Raw genomic sequence first — 20,565 nt, forward strand, 5'->3', positions numbered from 1 at the left:
ACAAAGATTAAAGCGCACGTCATGCTGATCTGTAATTTATGCCGCGCGCGATATACGGGACTTCGCACTTTGACGGTATATTTGATGAAACGTGTAGCAATTATAATACAGGTTCCAAGGGGGTACACTAGGTCTGATTCCGTTGACACGGGGGTACTTATTACATCGCGGGTGTATCGTACCGCGTTACGATTGTTTCTTCCAACAATAAATCTACGTCGATCGGTCGATCGGAAATCCATCGTGAAAATTCTTTCCAAGCTGCAACAATTCATTCTGAAGCAAGAAAATCGTGCCAAAAGCGCTTCTGTTTATCTTGCCAGACTATTTTGTACAAGTATTCAAAATTCGATCGATCATCAGCAGCTCGCTCGTGCCGGAAACGTTCACGTTTTCAATTCGACACGCATGAACTAACAGACAAAAGCCGAGTTTATTTCTCGAATCGGCATGACGGCAGGCGAAACGCAAACGAGATATAACGCGATATAACAGTAATTCACGCGCGCTACGCAAGTTCTGTATCAAAAGCGATCCTTAATCACCGTTGTCCATTACGCCGATCCGGCGTAATGAGCGAGCAAACTGCCGACTGTAGAAATAAATAGCCGTAACGATTACGCCGTGTACAATTGCGATGTGCCGCGTGGAGCGCGCCGCGCCGACGTGATATGGGAAACGAGCAGCAGCGTCTTTTGAAAATCGTGGACTCGGCGGCACGCAATTACGCACGAAAAAATTGAACGGCCGCCGAAATGCAGGCAGTCTTTCACGATCGGAGCGGAGCGGCGCGGCGCAACGCTTGGCAGCGCTCGCTGCCTGTCATTACGCCATTCGCTCCACCGGTAATTGACAGTCTAATGACACAGTCTAGAGTCTGGACGCTCGCCTCGCCCGGCCTTTACCTTTTCGTACATCGTACATCACGATCTACGAGGATCCTCATTAACGATTCGCCTTCTTTGTGCGCGATCGGCCGCTTGTCTAAACTAAACGGCCGCCGGCAGAAGTCGCGAAGTCATGACTTGTGGGTGTTCCCTGCTAATCACCGTACGTTCAGCGCGACGGGAGGAACAAGAGAGTAGTGATAATTAAGTAGCGTAATGAGATCAATATAACCGGCGTGGTAGATTTTGCATATCGGGCGTAAGAATAGAATCGAGATTTTATTAGAATTTTAGTTTCGAATAGGCGTACCATAAGAATGTAAAAACATAAGGAAAAAACAAAAAACTATTTTTAAACATTACGTTTGCTAATGGAAAAAATAGAAAAGAATTTTTTTACGTCGTTTCATTCTTAAATTATTATCACGAGTAAAATAGAAAAATATTTTATGCAACTACGTTATGAAAAATTTAAATAGTATATACCAGGATTAGTTCTGATATTATTTGTCGCCTGTAGTTTTTCAAGAAAGGAGAATGGTATAGAACTTTCCTCGCCGATGTTACACTCGTTTATTCGGGACGAAGCGTGTCGAAATGATTCCGCGGGACCATCCATGGCATGCGATTTTAATTTCGTTCGGTAAACTTTTGACGCGGGGTTTGCGAGCCGACCAACAAGCCTGCTGATTAGATTGGAAAGAGGTAGATGGCCCATGAAAAACTACGAAACTATAGGCGCCACTGGATGACTTTGCGAAATCGCATTTACAAAGGATGCCGCAGAGGATTTTGAAACCGATTCCAGCTGCCTGATTTTACTTTCGTAAAGGAACCGACATGATGGACCTGAGGTTAATCTTATAACGGACCAAATGTAAAACAACAGTCCCAATATTATCAAAACAGACCTTTTCTCTTTAGTATAGATATATTTGCTAATGTCTTGTATTAATGGGGTAGTTTGAATGGCTATTCTAGTTTGAATGGTCGTGAAAAAAAGGTATTTTTCAGGAACTTTTTGTAGAGAAACGAAAAAGTCAAATAACGGTAAACTTTGCATGTTCTTTTAGCCTTATTTTAAGAATATATTTGCATTTTTTAAGTAACAAAAATGCTCTTGTTTTCCATGTTATACCCTGGTCACTAGGAGATATAAATTTGTAAATGATGGATAGTAAATGATTTAGTTGTTCTAGGTATCTGAAATGCAAAAACCAAAAATTTTCTTATTCAGGAAAAATGTGGCTCTATTGTCTGAACGAAAACTAAACCAATATTTCTATTCTGGACAAAATGGTGGTTTTTTAATTAAAAATATTATAGTTTTTCTCAAAATTTTGTTAGTATATTATTAAAAAAAAAAACTAATAAATGTATAATTTATTCTAGTTTAGACAATAACCACACTTCTGAATAAAAAAATTTTTAGTTTTTGCATTTCAGATACCTAGAACAGCTAGAATCATTTGCATCGTCCATCATTTACATCTCCCAGTGATCAGGGTATAACATAGAAAAGAAAAGCATTTTTGTTACTTACAAAATAAAAATATATTCTTAAAATAAGGTTAAAAAAACATGCAAAGTTCGTTTTTCGTTTTTCGTTTCCCTACAAAAAATTCCTGAAAAATACCTTCCAAACCAGAATACTCCTTTAAGTTTAGAAAGAATATTTTCCGTTTTGATAGCGTCCAAATAAGTTGCACGCTTGTTTCAATATACATTTTAGAGTTCCTTCAGAAATTATAATATTGATTTATTTGTACAATTTTTTTTATAATTCTCGAAAAAGAAATCTATGTGTCGTAACAACGAAAATTATCTTTAGCTTATTAAAGTGTCGACGAGGACGATATTCTTATAAGATGGACCGCAAAACCGGTAACGGAGGCGCATGACTCTTGAGATACTTGCTCGGGTTTTGACCAACGATCCTCGCGTTTAACCACGTAAACAACGCCTTTGTTGGCCGCCGCGATTTCCATTTACGGATTCGACACGCGCCGGCACAAAGAACCGCGCCGCCATACTTCCGAGACGGGGGATCGTGATGAGGAGCTTTCCATCCGATATTCAACAATGTATAACGCGAGCATCGAGAGATCGATCGAGCGTCATGGTTCCACCTTTGTCTCTTTAGAGTCAAACTTTTAACGGCTATTCAACGGTTTTTTACGCGCAGCCTCATCATGTAGTCAATCGCGCGCTGAAAGGCAGATACTTCTAGTAATTATCTTTCAATAAAAATTTTCTCAGTATCTCTTTTAATAAGAAACTCGATCGAAAAAGTTAAACGGTATATAACGTTCATGAAAATTATTTTAAGTTTTTTATACTACTTAAGAGAAAAAGAGGCTGTCGTTTTTTATAACAAATAATTATAATTAAACATAATAAATAATAATAATTTCCAAAACTTACTCCTACCAGTATTATATGTAATATTATATGTAATATTACAATGCTAAAATGTTATCAATACATTTTATTCACGGTTTAGGGGCCAGTCCTGAATAAATTTTTAAACGTAAAAAACTACCGTGTCGCGATTGTTGCCTGAGGGCGATCACAAAATTAATTATCGTCCGCATATGTCGCGTTGTGTCTCATTTAGAAATTAGTAACGGGTCTCTCGTTTCGCTTACCTTCTGTTTTGGTACCACGTTTTCACTTGCGTGTCTGTCAGCTGCAGTTTCGCCGCCAGCTCCATCCTGTCCTGCACACTGAGGTACTTTTGCCGTTCGAAGCTCTTCTCCAGAGTCTGAAGTTGGTGATCCGTAAAAGCTGTACGCGCCTTACGCTGCTTCTTACTCTGCGCGGAGCTCAAGGAACTCGAGGACGAGCTTTTAGGATCATCCTCTTTGCCACCTGAAATTGCAAAACTGTTGATATTGAACGTCTCCTTGCTTTCCTTCCGTCTCGTCGTACGACTTAGCTATAAAGTATAAAGTTATATCTCCAAAAGGAGGAGAAAGCAACGATTCTGGGAATTGAGTATGCACTAATAAGAGCTACTTAAACGTTTAATAAATAACAATGTGTAACTTAATTACAATTATTTATTATTTTTGGGAATTATATAACGAGATTTCACTTGTCGTTTAGTTTCGAGCAAACTTTATTTTAACTAAATTTTTACCTTCCAAGATTTATATTTTTTGAAATGCTATTTATAAGTTTCACGATATTCGTATATCACCAATACAACTATTTTGCCAAAAAGATCGCCGTAAAGAATCGCCGGTCTATCAGGAATTGCGAAGTGCCGGAGTGCCAAGCTTTTGTTTTCGCGAAGGGTGGAATCAATGCCGCGCGCGTGGATTATACGCGGTAGTTGTTTTTGTCGTTGCCTGCATGGCGATTGCAGCCGCCTCTCTCATCGGCGAAACAGAAAGGGAGAGGGAGATAGAGAGAGAGAGAGAGAGAGAGAGAGAGAGAGAGAGAGAGGAGAGGAGAGAGAGAGAGAGAGAGAGAGAGAGAGAGAGAGAGAGAGAGAGAGAGAGAGAGAGAGGAGAGAGGAGAGAGAGGAGAGAGAGAGAGAGAGAGAGAGAGGGAGAGAGAGAGAGAGAGAGAGAGAGAGAGAGAGAAAGAGAATGGGATCCTTTTGTTCTCAGTTCGACTCTCCGCGCAGCCGAGAGCCGATTGGCTGGTATCGCGGATTGGACCACGCAGCCGCGTCGAGACGCCGCAAATTATCCCCCCGATACGTCGTCGTATCCGGAGAGAGATAGAGAAAAGAGAGGGTGGGATTCCCCGAGGAAACCGATTACACCCGATACGAGTCACACTCACACGCGGCGCACAGTCGCGCGCCCGTGCTTATTTCATCCCTCTCGAAACTCATTACGCCATCGTTCTTGTCTCTGTCGTAAAAGAACAGCCCGATGAGGAACAGGTAATTTTCCATTTTAACAGAACGGGGTATTGAGGGCAGTTATCAGAGGGAAGTGAATGATGTCAATAATATAGTGGAAAACACAGGATAAGAAATTTGGTCACTCTCAAAGATTTTCAAACTATTATAGGAGTAATAAATATTATATTGGTTGCTTCAATTAAAGTTGAAAAAATTTTGGAGAATGACCAAGTATTATACCCGGCCTTTCTCATTATATTGTCTCAAAAGAGAAAAAGGACAGAAAATAGACGCGGTTTCTACAAATATTGTTTAGGATCGGTTTTTTCACAATAATTTTCACATTGTGTAAATTTTTGGAGCAGTTTTTTTTAAATATAGAAGAACTCTCTCTTTACGCCTCGTCAGATAAATTATCCAACCCTCTTCGAATTACCCCGCAGCGGGGGGACGTGTCTTGTCACGAGTAAATCGAGCAACCTCCCGAGAAGTCCCGATCAGAAAACCATCGAGACTTAACCTCCTGGGGGAATAAAAGCCCGCACAAGCTTCTAAAAGTATCTAAAGGCCCGTTGTCGCGAGCTCATCGATTGGAACGGTCGTGGATGGCGCGGGAGAAGCATGGGGACAGGAGGTGGAACCAATGGGGGATGTAGCCAGGAATAACATAGCTCCGGAAGGGAAGCGGCGGAGGGAGGAGGAGATCGGGAAGATAGAAAGCTCGTGGATTGAGTTAACCCGGACGAAAGCGCGGCTCTTAGCCCCCGTTTGATCGGCCAGATTCGCTCGAACGGGTCCAGACTCTACCGCGCCATGTTGGCTACCATGGCGTACGCGCGCGCTCACCCTCCCCCCCCCCGATTCCCTCCCCAGAAAAGGCTTGGAACAAGGAGCTCCGTCCTGGCTGCATCAGCACCACAGCTCGATTCGAGCTCCCGAGACTTGTCCACGAAACGGAGGAAAGGGGTGGACGCGAAAAGGAGCTTAGGGAGGGAGGGGGGACGGGAAAATATAAGAGTGGAACGGTGGAAACGGAGGTTGGAAAACTAAATTTACTATGTGATACACTTAGAGCCCAGGTCCCGACCGACGTCGGAGTTCTCCTTTTGAGACACTTCCAAGACGTTAGGCGGAACTTTTCCCACTCCCAAACCCCCTGCCCTTCCTTTGCGCAGTAACTCGAGAACCATCGCGAAACATCCATCCCTCTTTTTTCCCAGCCGCGGGCGTCCGCCCGCCGTTCGTCTGCGAGGCACGTAGCCCAGGGCTCAGGGCTTATCTGTGTCCGCCTCGTCCTTACGAGCGTGTTCATGCGCCACTCTTTACCCCAGCGTTTTCACTTTGATGCGAAATGGCGACGCCTGCGATCGGCTTTACTCAAAGTGGTCTCCATCCCCGGATTGAAGTCACGATTCGCGATCATATGCTTCCTGCGAGATAAAATTAAAACGCGCAATACGTAGGTGCAAAATAAATCGATGGGCGAAGATGATAATAGTTAAATCGTATACTTCAATTGTCTTCGAATAGCGCGTGTCATAAGTGATGCTATTAATACATGTTCTTCGAAACATTACACAATAGCTATTATGCTTTTCGTTGGCAGCAAAAGTAGGAAATTGTTAAAACGTAAAAAAACTTCTTCCAGGTTATTCGCTCTTTACAGCGTTGCTCTTCTGAACCTAATGATTCAATGTGAGGGATGATCGATATTTTTTCCCTCAGTTATAACAATAATGTGACATTACAAATTCCGCACATTATTCATTACACCATAAAGCCATCCAATTATCTGCTCGATAGTTGCAATATTACCCAGTCCCATCAATATAATTATACGGCGACACATTACACATCGAAATAAACTCATCAATATGAACTTTCTTCGCGAATACAAAGTACGGCTTGTTGCTCGTGACGGGACGCATCATTCATCAAACAAAACATACGCATCAAATCGCGCGTGTGTGACGATCAAACGAAACTTTAGCGTTTTAAAATGGATCTGTTCTGCGTAAGGCAGTGGTCTGAATTCGCCCCGTAGACTTTTCTCTCTCTTGTGCAGAATATTTCAGCCAAGTTCTCAAAATACTCTCAAGATGTTACCGGCAACTTCGTCTAGCCGCTAAAGTAACTCGAGCATCTTCTTTCCTTTTGGGGACTAGGACAGTTTTCCTTTATCTTTCCACATCTTTTACCGACACGACACGTAGTCACCGGGTTTTATGTAGACTTGTCTATGGTTATAAAACGTGTTACGGCGACTTTTTACTCTGTATGTTGAGTTCACGAAACAAACGAGTGGGCTCCCAAAGGGATTTTTCGAGTAACGTGATCGTAAATAAAGCTATATGGATAAAGTGGATAGGCGAAGCGATCAGGTTTAAGTTTTATTTAATCGTGCAGTTAAAATTATTTCTTTTTATCACAACGCTGCACGCAATTTTAAGCAGAAACTTCCAAAAAAGGTTTTAAAACTGGCAAAATTTTGAAGAATTTAAATTTTAATAGTATAAATCATATATAAAGATGATCTTTATAGTCTTTTATGACAATTATAGAAACATGATGACTGATGCGGTAGTATATTTTTCCAGATCCGTAGCATCGCAAAGCGAATTTACTGTGATTAAGTGTAACGATTTCGATCCCCGAGAATCGAGCGGAAAATAACATTTTAAACGCGCATTTTCCCAACGCGTTACTACCGACGTTACGTGTGACATGCGACAATAGCTCCGCGTTAATTAACACTAACGCTCGCGAGGTATTCGTGTTCCATAAGTCACGACGGTAAGCGTCATTTCCACTGTCAAGCGGCGAAATGTATTTTAAAGAGGTTCTCGCAAACATGGCGCCTGTAACGGATGTGCCGCGCCAGTGAAAATCATGACGTGTTCTCAAGTCGCATTACGTGAAAGAGAAAGAGCAAGGGAGAAGGACAGGGAAGAATGGAGGAAACGAGGGGGACTTGCGTGCCACAAGCATCGCCGCGATACAATGTATGGCGCATAAAAGTGAGATTAACAGGATGTTTATCGAGCAATTATGCGCCGCTGCAATTAGTGCCAGCATGTTGCCGTCGTCGTCCACGTCGTCGCGGTCAAATCGTTCACGTCGCCATCATCATGGTTTATGCACCAATTGTGATTGCAATTTTCAAACGCACGAGTTTTAACAAATTCATTAAAGCAAAATGGGATCTCTTAAACGTCATACAAATCATTGGAAAAAAACTCTTGCGTTTGTAGATTTTGTTCATCGTTTTATATATCGTATTTTTAAGTATACAATAATCTTTAAATATGCAATACTTATTTAATGTACACAAATTGAGAAATTAAAAAAAATGAGGCATATACCATCAAATATTTCTACATTTACATTATACGTACGCGTATATTTATATTTATTTCATTTATATTTATTTTCTTTTTACAAAATTTTATGATTATTTTTCTTAACGTGCATTTTTCGCTGAAATTTTTAACGAGCTAGGTCTACCGACTCCACTGACTGTATCGAAAATTTTCGAGTAATCGTTAATAATGGTTATTTTGCACAAGTGTAAAAAGACAAAAAGAGAAAGAAAGATAAAGAGAGAGAAGGAAAGGGAGAAAAATGTAGATTTCTCTCATAAAGAAATTATATTATAGCCATTAAATATAGCGACAAGCAACTTCCCGAGCAATCGAGCACTTTGACATCGTTACTGGGCCAAGGACTGCATGCGAAAACTTGCAGACACTGTGACGAATGCGCAGGATGTAGAGTGCAGCGCAAGTAGCTGCAGCCGAGGGAGTCAGCCGGACGGATCGTAAAAATGGGAATAATAAAACTTTCGCAAAGCGTTGCCTCGCACTTTATGATCTTGGCGGATGAAGGTGGGGTGGAAGGGTTGCTAAGGCGAAGAGTGGGAAAGAGAGGAGGGAAAAGCCGGAGTTTCCATTGTGCTGCGCGCCCGCGATTTTATTTGCTTATTGCTTTATTTCGCGCTGAGTGCATCGCGTAAGTAATCCAAAAGAGCGACAAAGAGGGACAAAGAGAGAGAAAGAGAGAGACAAGGAGACCGAGAAAGGCTACAAACCTATATTTTTGCTTATAAAGTTCACTCTTTTATAAGTACAAAAAATATAGATGCAGTTTATATAATCATTCAATAAAAAAGGGATAATAGTTGTGGCTGATCAATGCTGCGGATACGAATAAACATGGCCGACGGACTTTCTTTTTGTCAAGAAGCGAGTGTCTAACGACGCTTTTTTATCGAATATTTACTGACATTCTCTAAAGTTAGAGTATCATTTAGGAAATATAGACGGGAATAGTTTATGTGTGTTTTATCTCGAAGCAGTTAATCAGATGTCAGCTTATATGAATATATATAAAAAGCGCTTTATCAATTTTAAAATAACAGTAACATTTAATTAATAATAAAAAGCGCTAATTTTTTAATAATTTTGTAATAGCATAAAATCATTATCTTAGTAAATGATATATCGAGAGCATCTATGTCGAATATATATATCTTAATTTTACATACGAATTAACAATGTAGAACTAATTTTGTAAGCGAAATTATACAAGAAACAAGAAACTATGAGAGTAATTTTTTCCACGGAAGCACCTAGGGAAGCTGTTGTGGAATTTTGCTTACAAATTCGAGTCACACCTCTTCGTTTGGCCCCGTGTCGTAGGGGGTGCTCTCTTACCGTCGCCACCTACAACCCCTCGTATCGTATACAAAGGCGGTGGCCCTCGACGGGGCAGAATCTGACCCCTCTTCTGTATTGTGTTACCGCGTCGCCACCTTTAGGGGAGAAAACACTGGGAATAATGTTATGGGGCAACGTTTTATTGCCTGCCCACTCTATTTGCAGCGATCCCACGGGGGACAAAAACTGTCGGCGAGAATTTCAAAAACAAACTACGGGGTTGAGTACCAAATTAGTATCCCATACGTCGACTTTTCATAGTATCCTTCAAAACCATTTATTTTTATATTGTACTTTTAACGTTCTAATCTTAAACTACATACAGATGATAAATGTATAAAAAAAAACAAGCAAAATATTACTAAAGTAGTCGCACACGAAAGACTAAATATGCAAACGAGAAATTTTTAACGATAAATAAGAATAAATATTACATAATATTTGCATATAACAGCGATACTAAACGTAATTAGTATCGTTATATCGTATGCATTAATGAAATAATTCTCATAATATTGCATTAAAATTTGCGGCAGTTTGCGCAATCATAAGCAGCTCTTAGATAGCTTTATCGTTTCATAATAATTTATTTAAGGATATCATAGCAGAATAAGGACTGCGAGGTGTCGTGTGACGGTTTGCACGGCGATCTATTGCCGCATGGAAACATTATAGGGAAAAATGCAATCGAGTGTTACTGTCAGATCATATTATATGAGCCTAAGGTTTCCGCGGGGTGCTCGTGTTTCTCGAATTTCATGAAGCGCATTCCGCGCAGGCGGTGAACAGAAATGCGACGATTGCATCAACCTACCGTTCGCAGAATAATTGCGAAAATGCGAGGGCAAATTTTCCATTTCGTAAAAATTGATTCGCGCCAGCTCGCTTAAAATTATACTATAAATATTCATGTTTATCTTTAAAATTTGAATAATCTTTTTAATTTCCGGTAACTCTGGTTAAAAGGTTTAAAATAAGGTATATATAATTATGTAAAATATATATTAGAATGTTCTCTAAATTATATAATTTATAAACATGTACAAATGTATACAGATGTATACGAAACTGCTTTATACATACACATATCGCTTCCAATTTCAAAAACTTTTTACGTCGACCCCAAAAGTCGCATTTTTATCCTTTAGTTGGAGGATGCTCGCAATTACATCGTCAGGAATATAATTCGAAAGTTTCTGAACTACCGCGGTATACATTAGCAATAATTACCCCGTTATTTTGAGCAAGCGCGCGTCTCGAGTCGCTTACGCGCGCATTATACGGCCGGACTTCGCTAAAGACTTCCTCGCGTATGCCGCCGACAGGTGTTTACCGTCGTTGTTGGGATTCGCGCGGTTGGTTTCCACAGCGTTCGCTTAACAAGATTCTCAAATCCTCTTAAGCGCTCGGCATCCGCGTTGACAAACTTGACCTTGCTTTCTCGAAATCGATATACCAACCACGCCGTCTCGAAAGGATAATCGTCAAATTATAGAGAGTAATTAATTAAAACGTCTGATTGAATTATAAGATCTAAACGATTTCGGAGCCGTTTTAAGAAATTTGATTCGAGGTACTGCGAAACTCTCGATCGGACAATCAGCTTCTGCACATTGTTACCTACGTAAACGTTTGCCTCCGACGGAATAATTAATCACCCACGCATAATCTAAGATCACCCACTTTGTAAACACAATACCTTCCCTCTGCGCGATCACTCGCTACGATTAGATCTATCATGACATTCTGCGCAACACCAAATCGTGGCGATTTCCAAACCATATGCTAAAACGTAACGTAAAACATTGGTTTATCTTCAGTATATTCTGATGAGATGATTAGAGTTTTTGTGGTTTATATATAATACCACCAAAACTCTAATATAATACCACACATTTAACTCACTTTTCGAAATCGCACTTTAATGAATTCCCGTCCACGAATATTTTTCCACGTATTGTTACAAAATGTTACAAAATACTTATTTCAACATGCCTCTTAATTATTTAATTTTTATTTAATTTACGTTATCACTTCATCTCTATTCGATACTCAGATAATCGTTTTCTCATGCGTCACTCAAAGTCTTCACTGTCCCTGGCATTTGTAGCGACTACCAGCATTCCAGTTCTCGACACTGCCGCTTCGTACCGTTGAATCTCTTCTTCACTTCTCGGCTCGATATTCAGATCGTGGATTAATCCCGCGCGTAGATTGTGTCGTCAAAAGTCCGACAGCCGGCTTGTCGGGGCGCTCGCAAAAAGGCGCCTTCGGATACGAAATTGCTTTCGTCTCGCGAAAGTCCCTCGCATAGAGCTAACTAATCCGTGCCAGTTTCTAAACGGTTGCCAATCATTTCCGGTTCTCGGATTAGTCGCACGTCGAAAAGTCAGCGAGCTCGCCCGTAAGGGCGTGAAACGGCCTGGGTCCCTGGCAGGACCTTCCGGGCCGACACGGAGATGACAACAATGTGAACCTGGGGACGAATGTTGGCTTCGTAAGCGGCTTACAAGCGACGCGCACACGCGTCCAAGAAATGATATTCCGCGCTGAGAAAGATCGGTTTTTTTCACGCCTTTCTCAACCAGCTAGAATGGAGTGCATTGATGTGATATTAAAAACCGTATTAAAAGAAATGTATAGAAAAAGATAGAAACGAGAGGTACTTGTTACGCTCCGAACGCATGCATGGTTTATACTCGTGTGAATTTGACGCACGTTACAGTGACGTAATCATTATTATATTCATAAATTATAGGTTTTATATAAAATTCGAAATTTCTCAGCGTCTCGGATTTCTACTCTTTTTTATAATCGAATCTTCTATACTTTTTAAATTGTTCATTATACATTATTGCACACAATTGTTGTTAGCTTTTTTGTCAACTCCTTTTTTGCCTCGAAATGGTATACAAGTAAACGCTTTGTGTTGCGATAAATCGCAAATGAATAGCCACGTTCAGCAGAACGTTTATTTTGCAACTGTTGAAAGTTTTCTGAGCTCAGATTGGATTATTCTTTTAGATCTAGAGCAATAATCCAATCTGAGCTCAGAAAACTTTCAACAGTTGCAAAATAAACGTTCTGCTGAACGTGGCCGTTGAAAGAACAATCAGCAAAACATTGCTTCCGAAGATAGCGAAAAGACAATTTTGCCGTGATATTCCGCGACATAACGATATAAAAACAGATCGTCAAATGAAATTTAGCATATACTTTCTCGCATATGTTTTGTTTCGCGATTCGAACAGTATCTTAAATTGCTCTTCGCTGATAATTCCCCGTTCATCAACCTGACGCACGAAACGCGTGCAATTGTCGCGTAAGGACATAACCCAGGACAATAATTAGGGGCTCGCGATTCTCTATCGAGAGGTAAACAGCTAACGATCAGCGGCGCGACGTATGATCGATGCGTAAATCCGCCGGCAATTACGTCTAGCTGTTAGTCCGACGTTAATAATTTTCTAATCAACGCCGCGTGAAAGATCGATCGTATTTGTACCGTGACGAGCCCCGGCGTCGCTCGGTCCCGCCGTTGCGCGATGGCGGAATGTAATAATCGTGACGGGAAATTGGACTGGACGGACGCAGCTTTAACGGTGGAGAGAAAGGGGCGGGAGGGAGGAATAGCTGCCCCGTAAAAAATCGCTTGGGCCAATCTACGTGAAAGCGTGTAGCGCGGCAATTACATCGGCGTTACTCCTCCTAATTGTCCTTCATTAATAATTCTGCGACCGCGGCCCATTGACGTACCACGGAAGGTGGATACCACTTACGCATTGGCGATTATGGTCGCGGCGCGAGACCGACCGCCGCACCGTCTGATAACGCCAATAACGAACGCGCGTCATTAGCTCAAAAAAGAAAAAGCACCCCGCGTTTTAATACACGGCTCCTAATGCTTCACGTCGTATTATTCGCACAGACACCTTTTACAAGGTCTTTGTGACGGCTCGATATGACTCGGATGGACTATATGGCTTCGTTTGTTATGAAAAGTTATGGCTTATAACTGCAACAAACAGCTTTACAGAAATGTTTATCTATTTATAAATGTAGCGGGCTTGTAGATACTTGTGTAATCCGTAGACATAGTAAAAATTGACCACGTAACTAAATTACTTTCTAATGGATTATGCTTTATACGATACGTTATGACTTTCATTCATCGATATTCGTTGCAGAGCAAGCATTATTTGTTGATACGTTCTTCATGTCTGTAAATCTAGTTAAAGCTGAATACAATGTGCTAATGATATACTGGTAAATCAATAACTGGCCAATGGCTAGTTAGATAATGCTATTTTATTATTATTTGAAGAATTATATTTTAAATATATACAAATCATTAATGTAGAATTGCAAAAAGCATGTAGGCAAAAGAAATAAGTAATGAAAATTACTCAAAAACTTTCGTTGCCACTTGACAATATTCATGTCTCATTGTATGAACACGCGTCACAAAATATCGATTATAAAATATTTTATTTATCGCTTGACGTAGAGAATGCTATTTTAGTCCTATTATATATAGAATTTGTACGAACTCTTTTCGTTTTGCCTTTTGAAAATAAACTTAAATAATCTCGGTAGATGACATTTTCTTCCAACTAACGTTCTTCGCAGTAAGTTATCGTATATTCAGTCCAAGGTACAATAAAAACATAAGAGCAATAGCGCAGTACGATCGCACGTACATGTCGCACGATTCGAGCCCGGCACGATCCGTTAGCAGTATACTTATATCCCTTATCGCGGGCACTTTTCCCTATTCCCTCGTGTCACCGTAGCGAGGCAAGGACGACGATTATCGATTACCATGACGTGACTCTTGAGATTTCCAAACGCCGCGCCGGGGCTGGTCATTGGTCTTGTCCGTGAAACACTTAAGGGGAGTTATAAATAGCGACGCGGTGCAAGGTGCGAGCCGTCGCGGCGAGTCAATGTCGTGGAAAAATTGGCGCCTTAATAGCCCGCTGATGTTTTCACAAGGAAGGAGCGCCGGATTTAGTGCCGCGCGGAAGCAGTATTAGTGTTACCCACCGTTGCCCGTCGCCGCTTCTAATCACATCGCCGTCGTCCGCGTAATTGTCGCTAATGCGCTTCTTTGAGGAAATAAGCCGATTACGGAACAAACAGCCGGCTTAGTCGTTGTAGCGAGCGGCGTCGTTCGAACGTCGCGTTTAAAAACAAGCAGCCTCAGGGGAGAAAAGGAGGACGATTCGTCGGGAGAAGAAGCTGCGAATTAACGGAAATTGTGCCGATACGCTCGGCACAGGTCACCTTAATAGCACCTCCGACGAGTTCCGAGAGAAAATGCCGCCGCCGCCGCCGCGACCCGCGATTTCTGCCTTGCGGTTTCGTAGCGACGCACACACACGTTTATTAGAATAGAAATCGAGTAGCGAGTAACACTTTTCAAACAAGTATTATATTTACATTTATATTCGCAGCTTTACGCGCGTCACGGAGTTAATAATTTGCACGCGTAGCCCGCGGGTCTTGTGATAATTAGCGTGAAAGTTTCACTGTAATTAAAAAACGATTCTCTAACGTTCCACTTGCATCCCCGTTGTGCGCGCGCGAACGTGAGCTCTTGCGTAATACTGGTGGCTCGAATTTCTTACGAAATTCGGCGTCGCCCCGATCAAAGAAGTTACGACAACTTAGCACTTGTTCAGCCCGAGGGATTGAACTCCGGAGGACAGTGGGGCACAGGTAGAGAAGATGAATGAAACAAATGAGGGTAACATAATTAAAGCTTTCAAATGCCGAGCTCCAATTTAGAACCATTAGAATTCCTAAACGTTGTCGGTCGGATGGGTACAGCAACCCGCAGAGAGAGAGACAGAGAGAGAGAGAGAGAGAGAGAGAGAGAGAAACGTTTATCTTAGCAGAGATATATCTGATTCTCGAAAGAGGCGTTCTCTATGCGCGCAACCAGCGACGGCCGACGTGATCTCACCGATTGGAACATCCGGTCGAGAAGGACCGTGTCCCGTGTGTGTCCTTGACATCTCCGTGAAAGTCCACGGTAAACGATCAGGTGAATAAACGAAATCACAATACTCGCACGTTTCGTAATGAACGTAACTGCGGGCTATCGGCCGACTACCTTTCAGTCAAGTGGAAGTTTTGGCTATCGATAAATGGGAAAACAACATGATGTTTTTATTTCTTTATTCCTCTCTCCATTATATGTTTTAAGAACCACTTAGTTATGCAGAAATAAATTATCTATATACTTCTATAGACATGTAATATAGGAAAATGGAGCGAAATCAGATATCACGTTTTCGTGAGAAATAAAAGAGACTTGATAAACTGGCAATAAAGCTAAATAATTATTGCCTAATAGAATTTTAAAGCAATTACTGCGCGTATTAAATATTTCAAATTTTGTCGCTTGAATTGATGGAGATTTGGAGATTGATGGACAAATTTCTATATGACCGGTCTATATTCAACTTTATCATCCTATTTTTTCTACAGTATATCTTTCAAAAATCTAACTAACTCATTTCAATGACTATGTCAAGTGAACATATCTCTTCCTTTCGCTTTAGAAAGACTGAAAATATTCCTAAAAGTCATATATCTCGATATCGGCCCGGCTTCATCACGTCGTTACACCAAGCGACGAGCACAGTTTCGAAAGCGTGTAATAAAGTATCATTTACCATTGGACGTAACGGAAGCGCCGTCGTGGTGGCTGGCGTCGCTGTCCTCGTCTAGATTACTGTTGCTCAAGGACGTTCTAGACTGATGCCTGACACTGAGGTCTCGCGGCGTCGAGGGTGGACTTCCGGGTGGCTCCTGGCTAGGCAGCCCGGATTGGTGCATCTTGCTGGACGCACCGCCCAGGATATCGGTGATCATGAACCTCGACCTCTGCGGCATCGTCGTCGAGGCATCGCCTCTTTCCAGGCCGTTGTTATTGTTCAAATTGTTGTTCCGCGAGTCCAGTCCGTTGGAGAGACGTTCCACTGCTACGCCGTTCCGATCGACGATGTTCTCCAACCGATGCGCCTCCAGGCCCGACATCCTGCTCAGATTCAGACCGTTATTGGCCACGGCGACGCCACTGAGAGCGGCCACGTGGTGGTTCTGTTGATGATGGACCGTCATCACGGTAGACGCAGGTGGTTCCTTCGGGCTACGGGCACCTGCAGGTGCCTCTGTCGCCACCCCAGGACTCGCCCGGTACCTGGGAGACAGAATCTTGCCGACAATGACGACGTAGCCTAACCCAGGAAGAGATCGTGCCCTCTCACTTTATTTCAACTTCACTTCACTGTATCCTCGATAGACCCAATTTCTGGATCACTCCTTTTCCCCTCTTGCGCGTACGGTTGGCGCGTTATCCGGCATCATTTGACGCTCAATGTTAAATCTGTGATCGAAGGATTGATTTTCCGACGAGAGGGTCAAGGAATCACTTTCGCGACGAACATTCGAGTTGAGAACATGAATACCTCGATGAAGCTCGACCTTAGATATATTTAGAGATTTGTGCCTCGCGCTATCGCGTCGTGATCTTCAAAGCGCCAAAAGCCCGAGAGCGATTTGGAAAATCGACCGAGGCGAAAATCTTTCAGCAAAATCTGGAGTAAATAGCGCGTGAGACAGATATTTGCGTCGCGATGCGTGTGCACCTTGCACTTCCTCCCGCTCAACTCGGTCGCTCCACCTCCGCTCCACCACCTTCTTCCCAGGCGCAATTAAGGGGCCGCTCGGCTCGGCTCCCTGGTTAATTGCTAATTGGCCACTTAACATAATTGCCGCGCATAAGAGCGGAGCCGTCGGCCATTTCCGCTTTTCTTTTTCTCCTTTTCCTTGCTCGTTCAATTATTAATTATTTTTATATAAGACTCTCGTGGCACGTTCTCCTCTCACTTTTGCGCGATTACGTGCTCGGCGTGTACCTCGCCTACGAAGGTAGAAACAAGTTCGAGACCTCCTATCGCCAACAAATCGTTTAACCATGAAATAGACGCGATATCTAAAGACAAATTTCGAGATATTAGCACACCCTTCACACTAGCCTCCCAGATCACAATTGTGTCTGATGAATGACCACGAGCGATCACTTCTATCAAAGTCCGATTAGTCCAGCAACCGCCACACGATATTGGTCCTATCTCGATCACGTCCGTTTCGAGAGTCTATGTTTAGCCGGGCTTATCGCGGTCGCCTGTCACGCGTGCCAGGATTGATCACTCTCACGGCAAGACTTTCGTCAACGATTATCGACTTGAAATCGGTAATATACCGTTACAGTCTATTAACACTGTTCTTCTTCGGATCGCACTGTCACCTGACACGTCGTTCACGTTTCGCCGCGTTGTTATACCATCAAGATCACTTTGACAGGACCGAACCAAATTTTGACAAATGTCTGCAGATTGAATATCCGTCACGGTGAAAATTCCTCGATTGGCAGCGCCTTTCGATTCGCGGATCAGACGATCGCGAGCGTACGATTCCGGGATAGAAGTCGATCTGATGCGGAGTCCTTATCCTCGCCGGACGAAGAATCGCTCCGATCGACCTGCCCAGGACTAAGAACGTAGTCGTGCACGCGAAACGTGCGTGTGCATCGAGTTGCCACGACTGATCTGCCTGTACTGAGGACGGCAGGCACCTCCGCTCGTTCCTGGGCGGCCATATCGGGATTCTGACACGCCTCCTGTTCTCCCTACCACCGCTACGTCCATGCCAATCCCGTTCGTCGCCGTTAAGCATCCCGCCAATCCCGACCGAAGCAACCTCGGCGCCTCCGCTATGTGCCACGGCTACGCCCAAGTAATTTGAAATGTGTTTCAGCGGTAATTCGATATAAAATTGTAGTTAATATCTTTCATTATAGTCCGGACGGGGGGAAGGGGGCGCCCAAGCTCCTCGCGCGGAAGACGACGATGGTGGGAGGCATGGGAGCAGTGGCAGGGTACTGCACGGGGAAAAGGGGGGGTGGGAACGTAGCAGGGTGGAGCGGGCGGTGATACTGGCCTCCCACTTCCAGCTCGCTCTCCTCGAGATGGAACAGCGAAGCGGATCGTCGAGAGAACGGCGGGAGAGGGAGAAAGAGAGGGTCCAGCGAGACCTGGCTGGAAGGGGTGAAGTGCCATCGAAACGGAGAAGGGTGGTCCCCAGCTCCGCGAACTTACTTCGCGAATTTACGAATTCACGAGGACGAGCGGGTGAGCGAACGAGCGAACTCGGGAGTCTGGATGAGCGAGCGCGGCGTTTTTTGCTACGTGAACTTTTTTTGCGTTCCCCTGTCGTCGATGCTCAAGAAAAGGCTCGTTAAGCATATCAAAGTAGCACGTTGATTAACCTGGACTGTATTACCGATGTCATCGCAGAGTGATGTTGAGCGTTAAATTGTGCAATAACAGATCCAATTAGAATAATGATGTCGGTACATATGCCTAAATCGGAAATCAAATAGTAAAAGTTATAATCTAGTAAGATGACTGTTCCTGTAATAGAGATATCGCGAATCTTTAAGAGCATTTGTAATCGAGGTTCAAATATGAGTTTATATGTATGATGAGTGGATTTTTAAATTTTCCATAAAAAAGAGATGTCAGGTTAAAAGCGGATATGCTGCGGTTGTTGGAAGAGAGCCATCTCTTTGTTCGCGGTCTTATTCGCGTGGGAAGGAATAATAAAAATTAATTTGTAGAAGAAAGTAAAGTGACATTACTTTTATACATATAATCATTCTAGTTTAAGATTATTGTTTTCCATTTTTTTTTCAAGTATTCTAATTAAAAACTATATAACGAACTAAAAATAGCAACCATCTGCTTTACGACGATTTCTGATTTGTTTAAATATTGAAGAAAAGCTACTTTGGGAATATATTTAAAAATTCATGAAATACTCTCTAAAAATATGAAATGTTTGTAAATGCCTAAGCAATGCCTATAGCACACAAATGCAATTCGTGGTGGTATACGAGTGGTATATTGGAACAATTATTCTGACATTAAGCAGAATCGAAACGGAATTAGATACGGTGGAGTTGACAGGAATGATAGAAGTACAGAAATTAGGGTCGTGACATCATTTAATTAGAGGCCGTACTTATAACATATCATTTAATTAGAGAGCTATTATATAACAAAAATTCGTGAATTTATAATTATGCAAATTTATAACAAGCTTGTCTTTTCAATGTTATCACATATCTATTACACATACAATTATATATATATACTTATATAGTTTAAATTTATTAGTATTTCCGTTCTCTTTATCGTTTATTGATGCTCGATCTTAACAATTTCACATTGTAAATAAAAAGTCCGTAGAATCGGTTTGCGGGACAGCTCATTTCTGTGGAAGAAATTAACGGAGCCTGTAATGTGATCGTCAAAGCGTGACTCGACACGAAAGCTGGTGACTCGTAAGAAAATGCGCGCGGCTAATTTTTTCACCTTTTATTTTACACGGCACACGCAACTTTACACGCGTTGCCCCCTTCGCGGATACGGCGAACAAGCGTGTTCGTGTTGCACGGGCTGCGCCCGAGAGGTGATGCGTTCGTACATACACGTCTCATTAATTAAACATGAGAATTTAGCCACGAGTGTCGCACCCGCAGGGCAATGAAATGAAAAGTTAACGTCGTTAAAGGACATACTTATTGCTCCGTAACTGGCTTACTGAAATCTTCGTGGAAAGGTGCGCGGATGCGCAGCTCGAATGTGTTGAGAAAAACTCAACGCTACTTACTGGAAAAAAGGATGTTTAAAAATTGATATATCTATCACGTCTAAGTATTCTCGACGTGAGCTTATGAACGCGTAGCATAAAATAAGGTCGATTTATGATAATATTATGACGATCTTGATTAAAAGAATCAACGTAAATATCAGCGTGTCGGATGCGCGCAATTCTGAATTATGTATATGTCGAAACACATTATCTCTTGCAATTCAGATTTGTTACGTTCATGTTTATTCTTTTGAAAGACACATAGCATAAAATCTTCCTTAAACTAAGTGCAACTTGGAAGCATAGACGCATTTCACCGAATATTGTTATAAATAATCTCTTTTATTTATTTAATGTCACCAGTATCTCATTTTTT

The 20,565-nt window shown here is 42.1% G+C and overlaps 1 protein-coding gene across 1 annotated transcript in view; it reads right to left on the bottom strand.

Annotated features, from left to right (window-relative positions):
• Window positions 1–18,080, bottom strand: part of LOC139775865 (uncharacterized) — a 31,285-nt gene extending 13,205 nt beyond the window's left edge. Inside the window, exons 1-2 of the mRNA XM_071712191.1 lie at window positions 16,145–18,080; window positions 3,536–3,758 (exon numbers count right to left, since the gene is read on the bottom strand). Coding sequence (XP_071568292.1) covers window positions 3,536–3,758; window positions 16,145–16,592 — 671 coding nt within the window. The 5' untranslated portion in view covers window positions 16,593–18,080. The remainder of the gene's footprint in view (window positions 1–3,535; window positions 3,759–16,144) is intronic.
• Window positions 18,081–20,565: the final 2,485 nt, after the last annotated feature.

The sequence above is a fragment of the Temnothorax nylanderi genome, unplaced genomic scaffold (genome assembly GCF_030848795.1).
Source record: "Temnothorax nylanderi isolate EJ_2023f unplaced genomic scaffold, tnyl_v1.0 TNYL_tig0107_pilon, whole genome shotgun sequence".
In the NCBI taxonomy this organism is placed as follows: domain Eukaryota; kingdom Metazoa; phylum Arthropoda; class Insecta; order Hymenoptera; family Formicidae; genus Temnothorax; species Temnothorax nylanderi.